General features: G+C 45.9%; 2 protein-coding genes across 6 annotated transcripts in view; one reads left to right on the forward strand and one right to left on the reverse strand.

Moving 5' to 3' along the window:
* The window catches only part of Trim37 (tripartite motif containing 37), a 136,512-nt gene extending 124,603 nt beyond the window's left edge, over positions 1–11,909 (forward strand). For 2 of the 4 annotated variants that reach the window (XM_006983207.4, XM_042282544.2), the window contains exon 25: positions 11,642–11,909. In XM_006983207.4, coding sequence (XP_006983269.1) covers positions 11,642–11,786 — 145 coding nt within the window. In that variant the 3' untranslated portion in view covers positions 11,787–11,909. Of the gene's footprint in view, positions 1–11,584 lie in introns of all 4 variants that reach the window. The other 2 variants (XM_042282543.2, XM_042282549.2) reach the window with 1 other exon arrangement.
* The window catches only part of Ppm1e (protein phosphatase, Mg2+/Mn2+ dependent 1E), a 139,843-nt gene that overhangs the window by 16,137 nt on the left and 102,217 nt on the right, over positions 1–21,489 (reverse strand). For both annotated transcript variants that reach the window (XM_006983206.4, XM_076577630.1), the window contains exons 2-3: positions 9,642–9,760; positions 1,735–1,934 (exon numbers count right to left, since the gene is read on the reverse strand). In XM_006983206.4, coding sequence (XP_006983268.1) covers positions 1,735–1,934; positions 9,642–9,760 — 319 coding nt within the window. The remainder of the gene's footprint in view (positions 1–1,734; positions 1,935–9,641; positions 9,761–21,489) is intronic.

Here is a 21,489-nt window from a genome sequence, read left to right on the forward strand (position 1 = left end):
AAGGAAAAAAATGTAATAACGATAATTTATTAAAATAATAAAAATAAAGAAGAAAATAAATACCACTGTAACCCCACTATCATAGATAACCCTCTGTATATTTGTGGCTTGGTTTTGTTTTGGCAATAGTGTTAATTAGGGCTCTGGGTATGTGAGACAATTTTTTTTTTCCAGGACAGGGTTTCTCTTTGTAGCTTTGGTGCTTTTCCTGGATCTCGCTCTGTAGCCCAGGCTGGCCTCAAACTCACAGAGATCTGCCTGGCTCTGTCTCCCGCTTGCTGGGATTAAAGGCTTGTGCTACCACCGCCCAGCAACAGACATTTTGTGTGTGTGTGTGTGTGTGTGTGTGCATGCTTTGGTTTCTGACACAGGGTCTTGCCTTGTAGCCATTCTCCTGTCTTAGCCTCTAAAGTACCGGACTACAGGTGTATACCACCACACCTGGCTCTGTATTTCTAACGTAAGGTCCATACTATATATGAAATGAAATGTCCCGCTTTATGTCATTAGCCTTTCTGCATGTCACAAAGTATTACTCAGACATTATCTTGAATAGATTTTGAGACACATTTCCTTTAATGATTTTTAGATCATTTCTGATGGTTTTAGTAATGCTGAAACACTTGTTTCAAACCCATATTTATGACTTTGCTGTATTTCTGTTGTGATGAATTTTAAATGAAATGAAGTTATCAGATGAAAAGGTATGAGAATTTGCAAAGTTCTAAACAAACATAGCTTAATAGCCTTCGGTACCTGCTTTAGTGCATCAGGGTGAGTCTTTCTTAGGCTTCTGACTAGTTTTCACATTTGGAGACAAAAGGAAAACCAACCAGGTCACCGTCCTGCATACCCTTCAAGTAGCTGTAGTTTTATGGGGACTATTTAGGCGGTGGCCCTTGAGTTACATTTGTCCCGTCACAGCACTGGGACAAGGAGAGCGGCTGCTGTCTGTCTCAGCCCCAACTGCCAGTCTGTCGCCACTGCTCTAGCTGAAGTTTAAAGTTTGCTGCTAAGTGAAGGAAATAGTATGCTGGGTATAAATTACTACACTGCAGTTTTCAAGTTATGGACTTAAAAGAGGAAAGAAAAGGTGAGTGACGGGCAGAGCTAACAGTCCCACCTTTGTTTGCATTAGCATAATGCATTTAATAGAGAAGGAGAAGATAGCGAGAAACTGGTTATTAAGCTGACAAGGCTCATATGGATCTCATCTGTCAGTCACAGAGATTTGCGGAATGCAATTCCAACTACTTCCTATCTCAGAGACCCAGATTTTAAAAAGAAAATCACATGAAATCAAGTGTCTCAGCCTTAAATTTATTCTTTTATGTTGTGTTTTTTGTTGCTTCAACAACATGGTATTCTAAGAATTCACTAAGTCACTTGACTTCACTACAGAAATATTCTCCTTTTCAAAAAGCCTTATTTCGATATAATGGTTTTCTTTGGTTGGTAATAAAATAGCCCTAGAAGCTTCCAAAGAAACTGGTAACTTCCCTTGCTTTCCTGGATAGGAACTGGCTGTCCAGAAGAGATTTTTACTCTCCCAATTTTGAACCATGTGAACCTATTAAAAATAACAATGTTCCCAATTTAGAATGATTTGAACTTATTCAAAATAACACAACAGTTCTGTTTTCTAATGCGGTCAGCCTTCCTCCAGCCTATGAGTGACAGGACAGCAGTCCTTTTCTGGAGGACCATGTCCCACCCACTCCGAATGCCCTTTACCTCTAAGTTGAAGAGCATGTTAAAGTCAGGGATGCAGACGTGTTTGTCCTCCATTTTCCTTCGCATGTTTTTGATGGCATGGATTGACGTTTCATAATAAATCTGAGGCCGCCTGCGCAGAGGGAAGTCCTTCACCCAGCTGCAGCACATCTCGTGTAGTTTGCTGAAGACAGAGCGGGCCAGTTTCACTGTCTCGATCTCTGTGGAGGAAACAGACTCCTAATGAAGAGCCACGTGACATGCTTGGGAAGGACAGAAGGAGTCCCCCTGGTCATGTGCTCCTCAGCTCAAGGGAAAGGAGCACTGCTTCTGCGTCCCTCAGCTGCCGCCAAGATCACCCTCTGTGGCCGGAGAAGACCCCAGTCAGACCAGGCTTGCTCACAGCGACATCTCCAGCCCTCGGCCCTCTAGGCCAGAGCACCCTTCCCTGTGGATGGCTGCTACGGTTATCACATGGAGTCAAGCCTTCTAGGCTCAGAAGGAAGACTGGAACCAGAAAGGCACATGAAAACAGGAGGCAGACTGCTGGCTCACGCTCTCTCTTTCTCTCTCTCTCTCTCTCTCTCTCTCTCTCTCTCTCTCTCTCTCGCTTCCTTTTCCTGATCTCCTAGATTTTCTCTCTACTATAACCAAGGGACCATCATTGGGAACTGAGTTATATATTTTCTTTGAAATATTTATTATTCAAATTTTTAGGCAGTAGTTTAGCCAATAGGGTAACTAATATGTTAAAAGTTTGCTTATTTGGGGGAACAACCTGAATTCTATCTGTGTGTATATAGAAGTCTTTGCCTAAGTGTACTATTTTGGTTTTTTAAAATATTATTATTAGGGTCTCATTATGTAGCTTTGGCTGTCCTGGATCTCATTCTGTAGACCAGGCTGTCCTAGAACTCACAGAGATGGTCTGCCTCTACCTCCAGAGTCCTGGGATTAAAGTCGTGCGCCACCATGACAGGATTTATTTTAATTTAATTTATTTATTTAGTCCGAGTCCTGCTGTGTAGCTCAAACTGGCCTTGGCCTTGAATTTGACAGGCAGGTTACCATCTATTCAAGCTGTTGTCCACTCAGTCTGTAGCTACGCAACCAAGAGATCAGGTTGTCAGTACTTTAGATGTTCCTTCTGTGTCTCAGCTTGAAAAAATACTCCAGAAAGTTGCTTTACTAAGCCAGACACAGCTTGGCAGCCTGAGGAAGTGTGTGGTAGACGGGCAATGGCTCCAGCTGCTTCCTCTAGCCTAGAACAGAAATCCCAAAGAGAGACTGTGTGTTCCCGCAGCATAGAAGGAACTCGGACTCCATTTCCTTATTTCCAGCCATGCTTTAGCCTTGAGTCTGACTCCGTTTCTCCTCTCATGCAGAATTCTTATAGCATTTCCCTTTGTTTTGTAGGGTTGGGGACAGAACTCGGGGCCATACATGTCAGGAGCACTGTGCACACAGTGCATCTTTATGAGACAAAATCCTCCTATAGAGCCCAGGCTAGCCTCAAACTCAGGATCCTCCTGCTGTAGACTCCCAAGCGCTGGGGTTAGCTTTCCAAGTTGCAGATTGCCACATCCAGCGCAGACTCCCCCACCCCTCTTCTGCACGGGGTCTCCCTCTGTTCCCAGGCTGACCTGGCCTCACTCATTTGCCTCCTGAGCACTGGGATCCTCCAGCTCCACTTTTTTCATGATTATATTCAGAGAGCTAGTCTCAAAGATTTGATTCTGTTTTTCTTTATTATTAATATACAGCAGTCGTGGTTGAAGGCTTTGAGCCCTTGAACATTTTTCTGTTTGTTTGCTTGTTTGTTCTGGGACAGGCTCGCTAGCACAGCCCGCTTCCAGGCTCTCCGGTGCTCTAATTTATGGGCAGGCATCACTGTACCCAGCATCCCCTTCCCAATTGTACATTATTGAAAAACAAGGATATATTTGAAAGAGAAATGAAGTTCAAAGAGCAAATATTCCCTGAGGAGTTATATACAAGAAATGAACAAGCCAACAAACAGCCAAATATTTCTTTTGCTTTAAGCAACTCCAAATGTTTGCTTTTTTTGTTTGTTTGGGTTTTTTTGAGACAGGGTTTCTCTGTGTAGCTCTGGCTGTCCTGGAACTCACTCTGTAGACCAGGCTGGCCCTGAACTTTTGAACTTACAGAGATCCACCTGGAAACTTCAAGGGGATCGGGACTGGGGGAAATGACTGACATGTTCTCAGAATCCCCGCTGATGATATAAGTGTTGATTATCCTTTGGTTAATATGTTACTGTCACGTACACCCACACTGTTCAGTATGGGAGCTAATGAAACGTAAATGTCGGGCTGGAGAGATGGCTCCATGGCTGAGAGCACTGGCTGCTCTTCCAGAGGAGCCGAATTCAGTTACAAGGCTTCAGTGCCCTCCAGCCTCTGGGCAGCAGACACAAACAAGCATGACATTCATATGTAAAATAAAAGATAAAAGATAGGTCAGCAGTTAAGAAATACTGCTCTTGGAGAGGATCCAGGTTTGGGTCCCAGCACCCACATGTCGGCTCACAACCATCTGAAACTCCAGTTCCAAAGGTTCAAATTCCCTCTTCTGGTCTGTAAGGGTACCAGGCACGAATGGCGTTCATGTGCAGGCAAAACACTCATACACATAAAATAATAAATGTTCTTAAAGTGTAAAATTGTTTGTCTTTCAAAGGTTGGATGACTGAGTATGGCCCACGCAGCCCCTCTTGTCCAGAGCTTCTATAGCCCAAGCTGGCCTGGAACTCCCTATGTAGACCAGGCTGGGCTCAGATTTGAGCTGATCCTCTTACCTCTGCTTCCTAAGTGCTGGGATTCCAGGGCTGTGGCACCCTACCCAGCTTCTCTAAGGCCGAATAGCCAACAGTCTCCCCCTGTCTCCCTGGCACTCACTCCCTGTGGTCGTATTTCACTTTGTTCACAGCTATTGTAACTTATCTTTTCTCTCTCTCTCCTTTTTAAAAAGATTTATTTATTATGTATACAGCATGTATGCCTGCAGGCCAGAAGAGGGCACCAGATCTCATTACAGATGGTTGTGAGCCACCATGTAGTTGCTGGGAATTGAACTCAGGACCTCTGGAAGAGCAGTCAGTGCTCTTATCCTCTGAGCCATCTCTCCAGCCCGTAACTTATTTTTTAAGATTTATTTTTAATTATGTATCTGGGTTGGGGTTATATGCATGTGAGCACTGAGACCAGAGTTCTTAGATCCCCAGAGCTGGAGTTCGAGATATCTGTGAGCCCCCTGATATGGGTGCTGTGGGTTGAATTCAAGTTGTCTGCAAAAGCAGTACACACTTAACCACTAAACCACCTCTCCAGCCCCTAGCATAACTCTTGAACCACGTTTTGTATCAACAGACAGTACTGATGGCATTTATTGGATATTCCATGTCTCCAGAATATTTCACAAAGGTAAATTTTATTAAAGCAGATAGACTATTGTAATTGTCTTGAAAAAGCATGGTACCACACCTAGCATACAGCAGAGGCTCAGTTAGATGAATCGCTAAAGCTTAGCACATCTACATAGTCCTTGTCTGTCTGTCCTTCACTGGTGTCCTCCTGTTCTTCCACAGTGAGAAATTACTTTGACCATAAAGTATACTGTAGTATCAGAAGGCTAGTCTTCCTTTCTGTTACTGTTAATTTTATTAATTTTTATTTTATTTTTGTGTGTGGTGTGTTGCATGTATACATACATGTCCGTGTGTAGTGTGGGGGTCAGAGGTCAGTGTCAAGAATCTTCTGTTGTGTGCCACGTTGCTGTTTGAGACAGGTCTCTCTGGATCTGGAGCTTACAGAGAGCCAGTGAGCTCCAGGAGTTCCCTGTCTCCATTTGCCCAACGTAGACTTACAGAGGCAGGCCATGCCGAGCTTTTACAGAGTTGGGGTTCTGAACTCAGGTCCTCAGGCTTGCATGTTCCTGAATGGACCACCTTCCCAGCCCTTTACCATTAATTTTGAAAGATGTAATTTAGCCAGGCATGGAGGCCCAAGACTGTAATCTACCACTAAAGAGGTAGAATAAGGAGGATCAGGACCAAGGCCAGCCTCTACCACAGAGTAAGTTTGGGGCCAGCCTGAGCTAAATGAAATCCTGTCTCAAAAAGCCAAAAAAAAAACCAAAAAACAAAAAACAAAAAAACATTTTTAAGGGGCTGGAAGAATGGCTCAGTGGTTAGGAGCACTGGCTGCTCTTCTAGGGGACCCAGGTTAAATTCCCAGCACCCATAGGCAGCTCACAACCGTCTCTACTCCATTTCTAGGGGATCTAACACCTTCTTCTGGCCTCCATGGGTACTGTAAGCACATGGTGTAGAGAAGTACATGCAGACAAAATACTAATATACATGAAACTAAAAAAAAAATTGCAATGGAAGAGATACCATGATAGAGAGAGACCTCATGGGTACAGAGAAAACCCCGCACTAGGGAAGTTGCCAGGAATCCCCGAGGATGACCCCAGCCTGGGCCACTAGCAATAGTGGAGACAGTGCCTGAACTGAGCTGGCTTGCCACAGAGATCAGACCGTGAATACCCTAACTGTCATCACAGAACTTTTCTCCAATGGCTGATGGAAGCAGATGCAGAGATCCACAGCCAGTCACTAGACAGAGCTCCAGGAGTCCAAAGAGAGAGAAGAGCAAGTACATCAGGATCATGCTGGGGAAACATGCAGGGACAACCAGACCAAACTGGAGGGAACTCATGAAAGTTGGATTAATGGCTGTGGAGCCTCCATGGGACTGGACTTAGGCCCTTTGCATGATTAGTGCCTTGTTCATCATCATCAGAGAAGTATCCTCCTGCCGTAGATAGGAACAAAAAAGAGACCCACAACTAGACATCATGCAGAGAAAGAGAACTTGAAATACTTAGCCCTTAATGGGATATCTGCATCAAATCCCTCCCCTCAAACTCATGAACTTAAGATCAACAGCTGTGGAGCCTCCACGGGACTGGACTAGGCCCTCTGCATAAGCAGACAGTGATGTAGCTTGATCTGCTCAAGGGGCCCCTGGCAGTAGGATCAGCATCCATCTGTGGTGCATGAGCTGGCTTTTTGGAGCCTACTACCTATGGTGGGACACCTCTCACAGCCTTGAGGCAGGGGGAGGGGCTTGAACCTGCCTTTACTGAATGTACCAGGCTCTGCTGACTCCCCATGGGAGGCCTCACCTTCTTGTAGGAGGGAATGGGGGGTGGGTTGGGGGGGGGTGGAGGACCAGGAGGAGGGAAGAGGGGGATCTGTGATTGGTATTAAAATGAATAAAAATTTTCTTTTAAAAAAAAAAAAAAAGGATTTTTTGAAACAACCCAGAAGAGGTTTTAAAAGGCCCTTCAGTGGGGACCTCACTGCGCATGCTATAGGCTCTACCCAGTATGCTTCCCCCACTGTAATGTGTGGGCCAGCAGTATCCCAGCAGAGTTCTCAAGGGTTGAACGACCCTTTCACGGGGTCACCTGAGACCTGGAAAACAGATTCCTATGGTTCATAACGGTAGCAGAGTTAACAGTCATGAAGTAGCAATGAAATCATTTTATGGTTGGGGGTCACCCCAAAATGAGGAACTGTACTAAAGGGTCACAGCATTAGGAAGGTTGAGAACCACTGCTCTAGACCCTTATGCAGTTCACACAGTGATTTGTGTTCACCGGATAAGGGATTTGCTGATAGTTGAGAATCTCAACAGCATGGAGACATTTCTCTGTAGCCCAGGCTGGCCTCGAACTTACAGAGGTCTACCTGGCTCTGCCTCTCAAGTGCTGGGATTAAAGGCGTGCACCACCACTTCCCAGCCACATGGAGACATTTCTAAGTGATCACCCAGAAAACAATTCAAACAGTGTGACCAGTGACATCATTTAAAAAAAAATCCTTCCGTGGGACTTTTGTCACCTGTGGGGCGCAGACAGTTCTCCAGAGCCAGCCTGGGGAGCAGTACTGTGGTCCTGAGTCTCCAGCGGGAGTGCCACAGAACACTAGGATATAAATAATAGCCACTTGAGGTGGAGAAATAAGACAAAATAAGGGGCGTGAAAAAGTGAAAACCATCCAAGTAGCAGTCCGCCTCCTCACAGCTGTAAATGACTCGTCAGTCGCTAATGTCACTGTGCCGAGCTGGGGCTGAGTCACCCCTCCCCCCGCTGCACGGAGGCAGGGCTGCAGCTCTCATCCCTTCATTACAAGGGTTTCACTCCGTGCATCAGCTTCAGAGGAAAGACTGTGCTTTGTAGAAGGAATTCTATTCAGTGTGGCTCCGGGACAGCTTGGTTCCAGGTGAATCAGTAATTCTCAGGGGAAAAAAAAAAGCAAGGCGCAGTTCCCTCCTTGACAGTTTTCTGTCACAGTCGAGAGAGAGACAGGAAGAAGGGGATGCCGCACAGTCTCTGGACTGCCTTTCTATTTATAGCAAACGCTTTGTTCCCGATGTGCCATGTTGATGGGCAAATGCTTTGAGTAGAACAGATGGGCTGGGCAGGTAACACACGCTGTGAGGGATCCCAGCACTCAGGAGACTACAGCAGGAGACTGAAGCAGGGTCGTGAGTTGAAGGCCAGCCTAAGGTACACAGTGGAGACCTTATCTCAAAGCTAATAAATACCAATAAAATATTACCCTTAATATTTTGGAGTAGTTACTGGGCGGTGGTGGCGCACGCCTTTAATCCCAGCACTTAGGAGGCAGAGGCAGGTGGATCTTTGTGAGTTCGAGGCCAGCCTGGTCTACAGAGCGAGATCCAGGACAGGTGCAAAGCTACACAGAAAAACCCTGTCTCGGAAAACCAAAAAAAAAAAAAAAAAAAAAAAAATTGGAGTAGTGAGCTAGGGCTGTTACATTGTTGGTAGAAAACATACTTAACCATTTAAGATACCTCAGGTTACATCCCCTGCACCAAAACCAGAAGTGCATGGTGGGGTGGTAATGCTCTGATTTTATAAAAATAGTTTTTTAACTGCTTTCAAGTGTGTGTAAGCCCAGCCCATTAACTGGAGCTGGCCGATGTGGCAGCACATGCCTGTAACCCAGCTGCTTGGGGTGCTGAGGTTGGAGAAGAGCCTGGGCAGTTCAGCAAGACCCTTTCAAAACTGCCTGCATGCGTGCCTGCATGCGTGTATGCGTTTGTGTGTGTGACTCAGTAGAGCATCATGTCCAAGGCCTCGGGCTCAATTCTGCTGGTGCCAGGGGTGAGTGTGGGTGTGAATGTTGAGCTATCAGCAAAGATACACAATAATCAATGCAGACAAATAACATTATGTATCTGTCAGAGCTCCATGTTTTAGTAGATACAAAGCTTCACAAGATTGATGAGTTTTGTTATAACTATTTAAAACTTTCGTATGCTTTTACCTGTATTCAAGATAAGCTAAACCTCTTAGAATAGATAGGTGCATTGGGGCGATGCAGCCCTGGTTAAACAGACATTTTAAACAGCTTTTCCTCAAACTCTGGTTTTCTCATCCTCTTACTTTATTGTGCATCAAACTTTTTTTTTTTTTAATTAAGACAAGGTCCTTGCCTAAGCCAGTCTAGAACACCTAAACTCAAGTGACCTTCCCACCCGGGCCTCCTAAGTATCTGGAGCTACAGGTCCATGCTACTGAGCCAACTTTTTGGTGTGTGTTCTTATTTCTCGAGTCTACCGTCTATCTAGACATCAATGTCAATTTCTTGTTTCCAGTACTTTCCATGTCCTACTTTACTTAGATATGTACTTGGATTTTTTTCCTTCTTGCCTCTTTTTATTGATTTTTAAGAAACAACTCCTGGCTAACACTGTGTAGTCACCAGTGGGTGTATGCGATTGAATTTAATATGCCCCAGATATTTCCTGTAGGGCACCACCCACGAGACAGTGTAGTGAGTTAAACAAGTAATGGAGAAAGGTGCTTACCCACAGTCCCTTCTGTGCCCTCCGTCTCCTTCGGGATATAGTGAGCAGAAAGGTCACTCTGGAGGACTTCATCTGAGGTGGCCCTGGCTAAGGCAGCAGCCAGAAAGGAAGGGCAGTTACTGAAAGAGAACACAAGGCTACCCTCAGTAAGAACTCGGAAGGGATGCTTTAACATGCCACCACACGTGCTGCGGTGTTTTGTCCCAGAATCCTCCCGTCACATCCAGTAAATGACTGCGTGCATGTTATCTGACAGACTCCCTGCTAGGCACTGGATAGGTAGTGGTGGACATCACAGGCTAATCCCTGAAGAAGTCACCATCCGGCTAGGTAGACAGGTAGTAAGCAAGTCAACTGGAAGGATTCAACTGGAAAGGGATAAGGTTTGTGAAAGGAACAGTGAGGTGACCCTGTCTATAGTGGTGCCTCCCTAGACTGGGTGGCCAGCCATGCCAAAGACTGAGTTAGGAGTCAGTGGAAAGGCGGGATGAACCACTTCAGACTAGCATGGCACAGGCTATAAGAGCGTGGGGGAAGTCACAGAAAACTTTGAGCAGGGAAGTACCACCGTGAGATATGAACTAAAATATTCCCTCGATTTGCTGTGCCAAAGGAAATCAGAATGTAGCAAGAAAGAAAGAAGGTAAGTAAGTACATTGTGAAAATCCATGGGAGAGAGGAGGAAGTGGGGGACCAGGAGTAAGCATGAGAAGCCGGGGGGGGGGGGGGGGGGGACAGAGGAGGAAGAGCGGGAGGAGGGGGAGGAGGGGCAGGAGGGGGAGGAGGGGCAGGAGGAGGGGGAGGAGGGGCAGAGGAGGAAGAGCAGGAGGAGGGACAGAGGAGGAAGAGGGGCAGGAGGAGGGACAGAGGAGGAAGAGGGGCAGGAGGAGGGACAGAGGAGGAAGAGGGGCAGGAGGAGGGACAGAGGAGGAGGAGGGGCAGGAGGAGGGACAGAGGAGGAGGAGGGGCAGGAGGAGGGACAGAGGAGGAAGAGGGACAGGAGGAGGGACAGAGGAGGAGGAGGGACAGAGGAGGAAGAGGGGCAGGAGGAGGGACAGAGAAGGAGGAAGGACAGAGAAGGAGGAAGGACAGAGGAGGAAGAGCAGGAGGAGGAGGGGCAGGAGGAGGGAGAGGAGGAGAAGGGTATATTTTGGAGAACTTTCTGACAGTTGTGTCGAGGTGAGTGAATGGCTGGAGGACTGGGAGGGAGTCCCTGAGTCTGTGAGCAGCTCCGTGGAGGACAGGAGCCAGGACAAGAGGTTTGAGGATGTGAGTTAATGTAGAAAACAAGAGTTAAGCTGGAAACAGTGACGAGATAGTTCATAAAGCTATGCAGTGATTAACTGGATTTTCAGAGAGGTGCTCAGATGTTAGAAGTCAGGAATCACAAACATGCAGATGTTCTTTAGAGTTGTAATCACAGAGGGAGAATCGAGACAACGGCTTTCTCCTCTGGAGCGGGAAGGCTGCTCTGTGCCGTTTTATATGCTGTGGAAAGTGGGGCAGGAGTATTTGCCTTGTTAGTGCCAGTTTCCAGGTTAAGTGCAGTTGTAGACGAGGCACTGTATCATGGCCTCTCACTAGCACATAGAGAGGTCTTGACTTTCAAGCCTGAGCCTGACGCCACTGTGAATGAGTTTTGGGGAGACACTGTGGCGGGGGGGAAGTGGGGCCTGTGTGCATGTGGTGAACTGTGATCAGAAGGCTGTGGCAGACTGTTTCTGTGTAGCAGGCCACAGCGGTGTTTCTCATCCCACATTTTGTATTTGCATGCATGGCTCTAACCCGGGGCCTCGGGCATGCTACTCAAGTGCTTTGCCATGGAGTCCTAGCTGCAGGCCCCACGCTATTTTAGAACCTTGTCATTTCACATAAAGTTTGTTACTCTTCCTTTACATGTGCCAAGACTTGGGGACGATTTTTCTTTTTTCTTTCTCTTTTAGGGCAAAAGTAGGCTCTTTGGCTCTCCTGGCTTCTTGCTTTCTTCCTCTCTCTCCTAGATTGCTCGTTCTTGGAACACAGAAGCCATACTGTGAGGAAGCCCAAACCAGCCAACTTGGAGAAACGGCATGTACAGGGTCACATGGATATGAACTGAGGCCCCTGCCCACAGCTAGCAGCCATCATCAGCTACCTGACGTGTAAGTGCACAGAGCTCCGCCTGAGGCTTCAGATGTCATAGAACAGAGATGGGAACTCCACTGTGCCCATCTGAAATCCTGAGCAAAAGAAACTATAGTATAATAAATGACTTTATTATGCCACTGAGTTTTGTCATAATTTGTTAGACCACTGTAACTGTAACTCGGTATTTTTACACTGTAACCACTGTAACTGAAAACTCGGTATTTTTAAAGCTTGCTAGAAGATAGGAACCTATAGAGACTAAAAAGAGCCAGGCGTGGTAGCGAATAATCCCAGTACTCCAGAGGCAGAGGCAGGCGGTCTGTGAGTCAGTCCAACCTGACCTACAGAGGGAGTTCCAGGCCAGCCAGGGCTACACAGTGAGACCCTGTCTCAAAACAAGTAACAACCCCCGCCCTCCCCCACCCCCAAAGAAGGTTGAAAAGATAGAGGAACTTAAGAGGAGAGTCGAGGGAGTTGATTGATTGTAGGAGGGAAAGACTGTCAGGGGTCAAATGGGGAGAAAAAGGAATCCTTAACTAATAGCATGTAAGCAAAGTCTTCAGTGACGGGTGCCAAGATGACTTAATGGGAGGGAAACCATCTGAAAAGATGGGACGGGGAAAAAATTAAGTTTGATCCTCATATATAAAAACACCAATTCAAAAAAAAAAAAAAAACACCAATTCAAAATGAATTGCGTGGGGGCGGGTAGAATGCTTGCCTAGTGTGCACAGACCGAGTTCAATCCCTAGCTGCTCCTCTCTCCCCTAGAAGAGAAGGGTGACAGAAAGCATTAGTGTGCCATCGGACCCCGGGGCTCTGTATATTGCTGAGTGGGTACAGAATGATACGGTTGCTTTGGCAGCACCCTGAAATTCAATATAAAGTTGTTACTATGGCTCGGCATTTCTTATCCTAGGTATATGCCTTAGAAATGAAAGCACACATCCACACAAAGGCTTGTGTATGGATGTGCATCACAGCAAAAATAAAATGCAGCAGATACAGAGAACAATACTTTTTTAATATCCTTTTATGAGTAGGGGTGCTTTGCCAGCATGTATATCTGTACCATGTGTGTGCCTGGTACAGTAGAGGTCAGAAGAGGGCATCAGATCCCCTGGAACTGGAGTTGCAGATGGTTGTGAGCTGCCCTATGGGAGCTGGGAATCACACCCAGGCGCTCTTAGGCTGCCGAGCCATCTCTCCAGAACCTCTGAGTGGAATATCTTTTAACCATTAAAAGGAGCAAAGCACTTATACACACAACAGTGTAGATGAACCTTGAAAATATGGTAGCCGAAGGCCGTACTACAGACCACATATTATAGAAATGTAGTCATATGAAAAGCCTATATTAAGTAAATCTGTGGAGCCAGAAGTGGTACTTCCAGGATGAAGTTCAGTCTATACATGGAAATCCCAGCCTTTGACAGGATGAAGAGCAGTGCCTAGGATGGACAAAGGAAGGAACCGGGCGGTGGTGCACATCTCTAATCCCAGCACTTGAGAGGCAGAGGCAGGCAGATCTCTGAGTTCAAGGCCAGCCTGGTCTCCAGAGTGGGACAGCCAAGGTTACACAGAGAAACCCTGTCTCAAGAAATGGGGTGGGGGGGGGAGAAGAGGGAAGGAGCGGGCGGGCTGGCAAGCAACTGGCATACGTGCAGGTGGGTTCTTCTATTTGCTGTTAGGGAAGTGAGGGCGATCCCATCTAGCAGTGTGACTAAGCACCCTCACAGGGGCCTGTGCCAGGCACCTCTTCTTCAGATGTATATGAACAGGAACTGTAAACCCGAAGGAGGTTTCTCAATGAAGTGTGAAGCTAGACCAGCTTTCAGAACCTGCAGGAGAATCACCTAAGGATCTGGTTAAATCGTCGTGGACCCTCCCACCAAGGTTCTAACTCAGCAGGCCTGGCTGAGGCCTGAGAATCTTCGTTTCTAACCGATCCCTGGAGAAGGTAGACAGCGCTAAGTGACTGGTGACATTCGAGATGCCCTCAGTGCGTACGGAGTTATTCCCATCCATGGTCCCGCACTAGTGCGTGTGCAGTAAAGACTCCTTGTTTGCCAAGATTTGGGGTTTTACTGGGGGGCACAGTAAAGTGAAGAAAAGACATGGGAACTGCATATCTTTTTAAGGGTGTGGTTATGATGATGGACCTTGGACTCTTAAGTTGTCCAAGAAAGAATAAATGTTGTAGACCAGTGGAAAGGAAGAGATGTGGGTGAGAGTATTTGGGTTCAGAATCTAGGACACGTGTTATAGTCTGAGAGCCGGATGCCTGCCTGTGTGGAACATCTTGGAGCTGGTGCAGTTCTTATTAGGTCAGGTGAGGCCAGAGACCTGGCTCAGAAACATGGAATTGCAGGGCTTACACTCCAGACCCCTGAGGGAAGCTAAGTTTTCAAGGTTCCTTTCTCATTCCTTAGCACCTCTCTATCAGTGTGTGTGTGTGTGTGTGTGTGTGTGTGTGTGTGTGTGTGTGTGTTGCACATACACGTCTGCACAGTGTGTTCTTTCTCAGGATGGCTGTCCACTTACTTTTTTTAGACAGTCTCCTCCTTGGAGTCTGGGTCATTGTTTTGGCTGGACTGATTGGCGAGAGAACCCTGGGGCTCTGTCTGTCTCCATGGCTCCAACACTAAGATTACAGGCACATGCCAACACACGTGCTTTTCAGCATGGGTTCTGAGTTGACGTCAAGTCCTCATACATGCAGATACTGTCCAAGCTCTCACCGGTACTTTTTTAAATTGCAGATTATGATCCTTAATGAGTAATATGAAGTCACTGCAGTTGTGACCTGTTTGCCTGTTTTAACAGCATTGGGCAGTGACCTAGGGCCTCTTGCTTGTTAAGCAAGTGTCCTCTCACCCGAACTGTGCCCTCTAGCCCTTTTTCATTAAAAAAAAATTACAATTGTTCATTCATTCATCTATTCGGTGGGGGTGGGGTATGCAAGTGTCATGGTGCACCCATGGAGGTCGGAGGACAAGTGCAGGAGGTGATTCTCCCCTTCTACTATGTGGGTCCTGGGAATGGAACCCAGGTTGTCAAGTTTGGTTGCAAGCACCTTTAACCCCCAGGCCGGTGGTTCTCAACCTGTGGCTCATGACTCCCTAGTGTCGCATATTATAATTCATAACAGTAGCAAGATTACAGTTATGAAATAGCAACAAAAATAATTTTATGGTTGTGGGTCACCACAACATGAGGAACTGTGTTAAAGGGTCGCAGCGTTAAGAAGGCTGAGAAGCACTAGTCTTGCTGACCTTAATTTTTATTTTGACGTGAGGTCTCACGGCACTGCCCAAACAGGCCGCAAACTTGCGAGCTTCGTGCGCAGCTGGGGTTTCAGGGCCGGACCACCACGCCTAGTTGTAGCCAGCTTGTCTCCGCTCTGCTTTGTTCCGGTTGTAGTTCTGGGTGTGGCCTTGGGCTCCACACATGGTGGGCAAGCACTGCAGTTGGGCTTAGTGGTGTTCAGGTGTGCCGGAAGGTCACCTTTCACAGCTGCTGCTCCTTACCAATGCTATCTGAATATCATCTCCTTCATTGCGTCGACGTTATTGACCTCCTCGTGAGGAGTCAAAGGTTCTTGGTACCCACACGGATCGTCTTCACATCTTTCCCGCTTTCACTCTGATCTAATGGGTTCTTTTGGTTCAAAAGCCACATTTTAAAATGATCTGAGAACTTCCCTGTGATCCAGCTCCCGAGAGTTCCACAAGACAATATTCCCTTTTGTGTAATGAAGCCATCAGTCGAGTCTCATCAAAGGTAAAGGCTGTGACAACTTGAGAGAACGAGGCACGCACCACTAATCTCATTAATGTGTCATTTGCAGTACATTGTTAGTTACAGTTAATGTACTTTTTTAACTTTTTGTCAGACAGACTGAAAATATTTTCAGCGAAGTAGGGAAGAAGATTGGCTCACTCAAGTGAGATCTCAAACATCACCTCCGTCAGCTCTGTCTGCACGTCAGAACATGGAATCACCCGCATGAGTCATTTCTTAGGGTTTTGACTGAATTGAAAGAAACTGTTTCTGAGAAATCAGAATTGCAAATGTCTTAAGTGTGGTCACATCAGAGGATACTTGATACACCTCAGATGCAAACTTGTCACCAGTGCTTGTCATTGGAAGAGAATTACCAAGTGACTAACATGATAATAACACAGAAACTGCTTTCCTTCATAATTCTTCTTTTTCTTTTTCTTTTTCTTTTTCTTTTTTTTTTTTTTTTTTTTTTTTTTTTCCAGAGCTGAGGACCGAACCCAGGGCCTTGTGCTTGCTAGGCAAGCACTCTACCACTGAGCTAAATCCCCAACCTCCATAATTTTTCTTAAAATGCTTAGAAGATGTTGAAGTTTGGCAGAGGTAGAGAGCGTAGCAAATAGCAGGAGACAGCCAATACCAGCAGTGTGGACGGAGACCTAGAGAGCTGGTGTGGGCTTGAAAGACGGGTCAGCAGCAGAAGCCCTGGCTGCTCCTCAGATGACCTGGGTTCAAGTCCTAGCATCCATAAGCAGCTAGCTGCTGTCTGTAATCGCCATTCCAGGGGTTCCAATGTCCTCTTCTGGCCTCTGTAGGCCCCAGGCATGCACACAGTCCACAGACAAACACTGCCACACTTTAAGTACATAAATGAATGGAGTCAAATGCTGCTCTCTCGGAAGCACTGCTGTCACTTGGTGTGACTTGACTGTGGCAGTGCTGGCCTTCGGGTGGCCTAGATCCTCTAAAGTCAGATGAATCTTAGGGTCCTCAAACAATAAAAAAGTGCAGCTTTACTTGTTTGATGTAGATAGATAGATAGATAGATAGATAGATAGATAGATAGATAGATAGATAGATAGATAGATAGATAAAGCCATAAGATGGATTCTTTGAAATACTTTCCATTCCTACTTCCAAGCAATTTAGACCCTGTGTACAAAAAGAAGTGTTTTCTACACGGGGGTTTGTTACTTCCTTTTTTATTTCAAACACCAAAGGACAGATTTTACATATTCATAGATAGAAATAGTCTCTTGTCTATTTTGTTTCTAAGTCATATATTATATAAACATAGACATTTTTTGAACAACACTGAAAAATCATTAGAGGTCCACTTATGTTTAGTTACAAGAAGGAAAACATTCTACTTCATTAAAGCTACTTATATCAATGAATATATACTTGAGATTTTATATATACTTATTTTTTCAGTGCTATACATTATAAAGCTAAAAGGTCAGCCCCATTAACATCAGAAACTGAGCTCTGTAAAAAAAAAAAAACAGAAACAAAAAAAAATAAAACAAAACAAACAAACAAACAAAAACCACCACAGGTTTCCCCTTTAAGGTAAATATTTCTCAAACACATGCAACCCCCGAAAGACATGGCCATGAACCACCCTGGCTGTCCTTTCTTAGTGCTCACACTGGCCAGCAGCATTGTCTAGCTTCCAAGTATTTATTTGGAGAGGTCAATCTTGCCTTCAATTCTGCTTCAAAAAGAAGGACTGAGTGTTGCTCACTGAGTGTTCCTCACTGAGTGTTGCTCATGGTAGAGAATGTGCTCAGACTGTATAAGGTCTGGGTCCCCACCACCTCAAAAAAAAGAAAAAAGACACCTGCCCGCAGACATGTCTGGAGATGTCCTTCCTTCCTTCCTTCCTTCCTTCCTTCCTTCCTTCCTTCCTTCCTTCCTTCCTTCCTTCCTTCCTTCCTTCCTTCTTCCTTCCTTCCTTCCTTCCTTCCTTCCTTCCTTCCTTTTTTCTTTTGAAACACTGTCTCACTATGTGGCCCTTGCTGGCCTGGAACTCCCGTGGGCATCAGGCTGGCCTAGAAGCACAGAGATCTGCCTATCTCTGCCTTCAGAGTGCTGGGATTAAAGGCGTGCTATCACGTACAATGTGGTGGGAAAAAATGTAATTACAAAGTACAGTTGCATCCTAATGACCTTTAGTAGTTAAGCACCTTTCAATGTTTATACAAATTTGTTTTACAGTGTCTGGGGCAGTATTTTAGAAGGACGCATATTAAATCATCATGGGAACCACCGGATATTATCAGAAGCAGGGCTGAGCTGAGCTTGGCAATAGAATGCATGTTTATGCACAAGGCCCTCGGTTTGCTCCTAAACACAGGAGGAGGGAAGGAGTTAGGTTTGGCAGAGTAGCAAGAAAGTGAAATTTTAGTACCGAGCATGTTCGTTTCTTGAGACCTCTAGACTTGGTAGATACTTCATACACTCAGAAATCACTGACATTGTAAAAATTGATTTCTCTATGTTGCTATGAAAATAAACAAAGCAGAGACAGGCCTGGGAGAACAGCATCGCATAGCACATACAAGACCTGGTGCTGGATTAGAGAGAGAGAGAATGGACAGATGAACTGAGTCCGTAATGACTCTGGCGCCCAAACGTACTTAGTTACACATGGAGAGACTGCAGACCTCCCAGCTCCTCCCTCCCAGCTCCTCCCTGAAATGCTGTGGAGCTGACTTGTTGGAGACAGGAGGTGATAGCAGAAATAGGAGAACCTAGGAAGGCTCATTCCTGCAGGGGCCTCAGGAGATCTCGCCAAGCCCCAGGCTGCTGTTTCCTCCACTGGAAAAGTAAGAAAATGGGATAACTCCAAACTCTTCCAGGCCTAAAATGTCACCTCTGTAATTCTATTCCGAGTAAGAACTGGTTTTCATTTCAAAGGCAGCTGAGAAGTATAAAGTCATGGTGCACCGGTGTACATAACTGTACTCACAGCTCTGAAGGCAGACAGCAGGGTCTCTGGAGTCTACACACTAGTTAAGATGGTCTGGGTACCAAGGCAAGACACCAACCCCAAATATTATTTCTATAGGTATGTAAGGATATTCTGCTGTATGTAGCAAGTATATTCTTAAATCTGGATGTGCTGGGCGTAGTAGCACACATCTTTGATCCCAGCACCCAGGCAGCAGAGCCAGGTGGATCTCTGAGTTTCAGACTAAGCTGGTCTACATATGGAGTTCCAGGACAGCCAAGGTCTGACTCAATAAATAAATGAACATGCATTCCCATTAGTCCATCGGTCTTGACAGTGTCTCCATTAGTTAGGACAGACTTCTTTGGACTTTGTGTAGCATCTATGCCATAAACTTCATATGGAACAATACTGTTACCTAGTACTATGGAGCTTCTATTATTTTTTTGTTTTGTTTTTGAGGCAGGTTTTCTCTGTGTAGCCCTATCTGTCATGGAACTCACAATGTAGACCAAGCTGGTCTTGAATTCACAAAGATCCGCCTGCCTCTGCCTCCTGAGTGCTGGGATTAAAGGTGTGCGCCACCATGCCCAGCAAAGAGCTTTGTATTTTAAACAACAACCCATCCTCCTCCCTCTTATAAATATTTCCAAGAGTTTATTATTCGGTCTCCACCTGTGGCCTCTCGTCAGTGTGCTTTACATTAGTGATAAGGAAAGGGGGTGGAGCTGGCTCTGTGAGCACTGGGTGCTGTCTCGGTATAAATAGATGAACACACCATAGAAACAATAAATTTGCTTCCTTTTCAGATATCAAGGGCGGAGCTCTTCTCAATCGATTTGCTAGTATCATGCATAGCAGGACAGTATACATTTTAAGGCTGCAAACTGAATAGACCAAGCCAGGAAGCACTTTGATTACAATGCCAAACCTACACAGATCACCAAAGACATTATTAGGTAAATTAGAGGTTTAAAAGTACATCCTTCCTGACATCGGCAGTGTGGGCGTCTGCACATCACAGCGCCCACAGCTGTGTTTCGGCAGGCCAGGCAGAGCCCTCCTAAGGTAACAGAAATTCTGGAAGGTGGGACGTTTCCATCAGTTAGCCCACAGGACCATGGCGGTGGGTGCTGTTTCCTCAGCATGTGTCTGCCCGGGTGATGGTGAGCAATGCTGATTCCTGATCACCCCCATCTCCTTTAATCATAAGGATTTTAAGTCTAAAATAGCACATTCAACTAAAAATAAAGAAGGCAAACCCTCTACCTGACAATATTCTTTTTCTGAGTGGACTGTGTGGCGTTAATGGGCTGATTTCTTCTGTGGGTGTTCTCCTTTGTCGGGCAGCCCCTGGGAATACCACCCGGAGTCATTTGGTGATGCCCACACAGCACTGGCTCTCTCATGCTCTTGTGGAGATCTAACTAATGCCTCTCTCCTGCTGCCCCGGGGTTGGGGTTCACAGCAGAAGTCTCCCTGCTCTGCCTGTCCGCACAATCTCAGCAACTATTTTTTGCTCGCACTGACCAGGTTGACATTCAAGGGAAACCTACAGTATCCCAGGTTTTCTGTGAGTTCTAATTAGCTGCTACAAGGTCACCCAAGACTAAACTAACAGTAGTACAAGGTAAGTACAAGATCACAGATCACAGGAAATCCCGTCACCTTCCTCCCCAAAGCAGACTGAACTGAACAGCCTGTGTCCTCTTTCCCAGAGTGTCCCCATGTGATCTTCCTCCTGCTGGCTCCTGTGTGCTCAGGTCTGTTCCCTCAAGGCCTGCAGACAGCACCATGCTGTAGTTTCTTCCCCGGGTGTCTGTACATGGCACCCTCCTACTTACAGGGTGCTGTCTGCTCTGACGGCTGTTCTCTTCCTGGCTCCTGCATCCTCTTTTGAGGTGCGTCTTTTCCTTTTACACTAACCTCCGTCACCTCTGTGTCTCCACACTGCACGTTCATCTGCTTTGGAAAGCGCTGCCCAGTGCCTGTGCTCAGCACAGTACTCGCTGAAGAGACCCCAGTGCATCTTCACTTAGAATGAGTGTTCCCTTATATTATGTATTTATTTGTGGGGACGGGGAGTGTGTGGAGGTCGGGGGACAGTTATGGGGTTGGTTCACTTCCGAGTTTATGTGCTGCTGGGAAGGTATGGAGCCAGGGAAGGAAGTACTTCCAGAAAGAACGTGGATGTGTGAGCGCTGTCGTCCAGAGAGTTCCCATGCCATGCCACTGAAATCCGTGAGCCGGGACCTGTCACTGCATGCACTCTGGATGGGGTTTAGAGACGCTGGTTAAATGTAAGTTTGTAACAGCTGAGTGATTTGGAGAGTTGACATCAAGTCAGCTAATGTCTGGTGTATTTATAACTGCCTTTCAGCTTCCTCTTGTTCTCTGAATTCTTCACGGGCACCAGGCAAAGTCTGGAGCAGATTGCAGAGTCCTTCTCTCTAGTTTGAACAGCATATGTGCATTCACTAAAATTTAAATAAGTCTCTGAGGAGGGAAAGTTGTGCTTTATTTTCCTAATTTATTTTAACAGTATAGTTTACATAGAAATTCCATTCTTTCAGATACCTGGCTTTTAAGTCATGGTAGACCCCTCAAGTGTATTCTAGGAACAGAGGTCAGAGAAAGAACTTTGGCCATTGAAAAAAAAAGTGAATGTTTACCCTGTTCTTCTGTGGGTCTTTTGTTGCTGTTGTTGTTGACTTAGGTGAGGAGGTGAGACAGGTTCTCTACATAGCTCTGGCTGTCCTGGAACTCACTATATAGATCAGACTGGCCTCGAACTCACAGAGATCCTCCTGTCTCTGACTCTAGAGTTATACCACCGTGCTTGGCAAATTTCTCCCATTTAAGACTTCCCAAGGCTAAAGGAATTTTAAACAATGAGTTGACATCAAGCTAACTTCCCATTGATATAAACCAAACAGTGTAATGAACAGAGGAGCCTCAACAACATCCCTTACACTGGGAAAA

The sequence above is a fragment of the Peromyscus maniculatus genome, chromosome 8 (genome assembly GCF_049852395.1).
Source record: "Peromyscus maniculatus bairdii isolate BWxNUB_F1_BW_parent chromosome 8, HU_Pman_BW_mat_3.1, whole genome shotgun sequence".
NCBI lineage: Eukaryota > Metazoa > Chordata > Mammalia > Rodentia > Cricetidae > Peromyscus > Peromyscus maniculatus.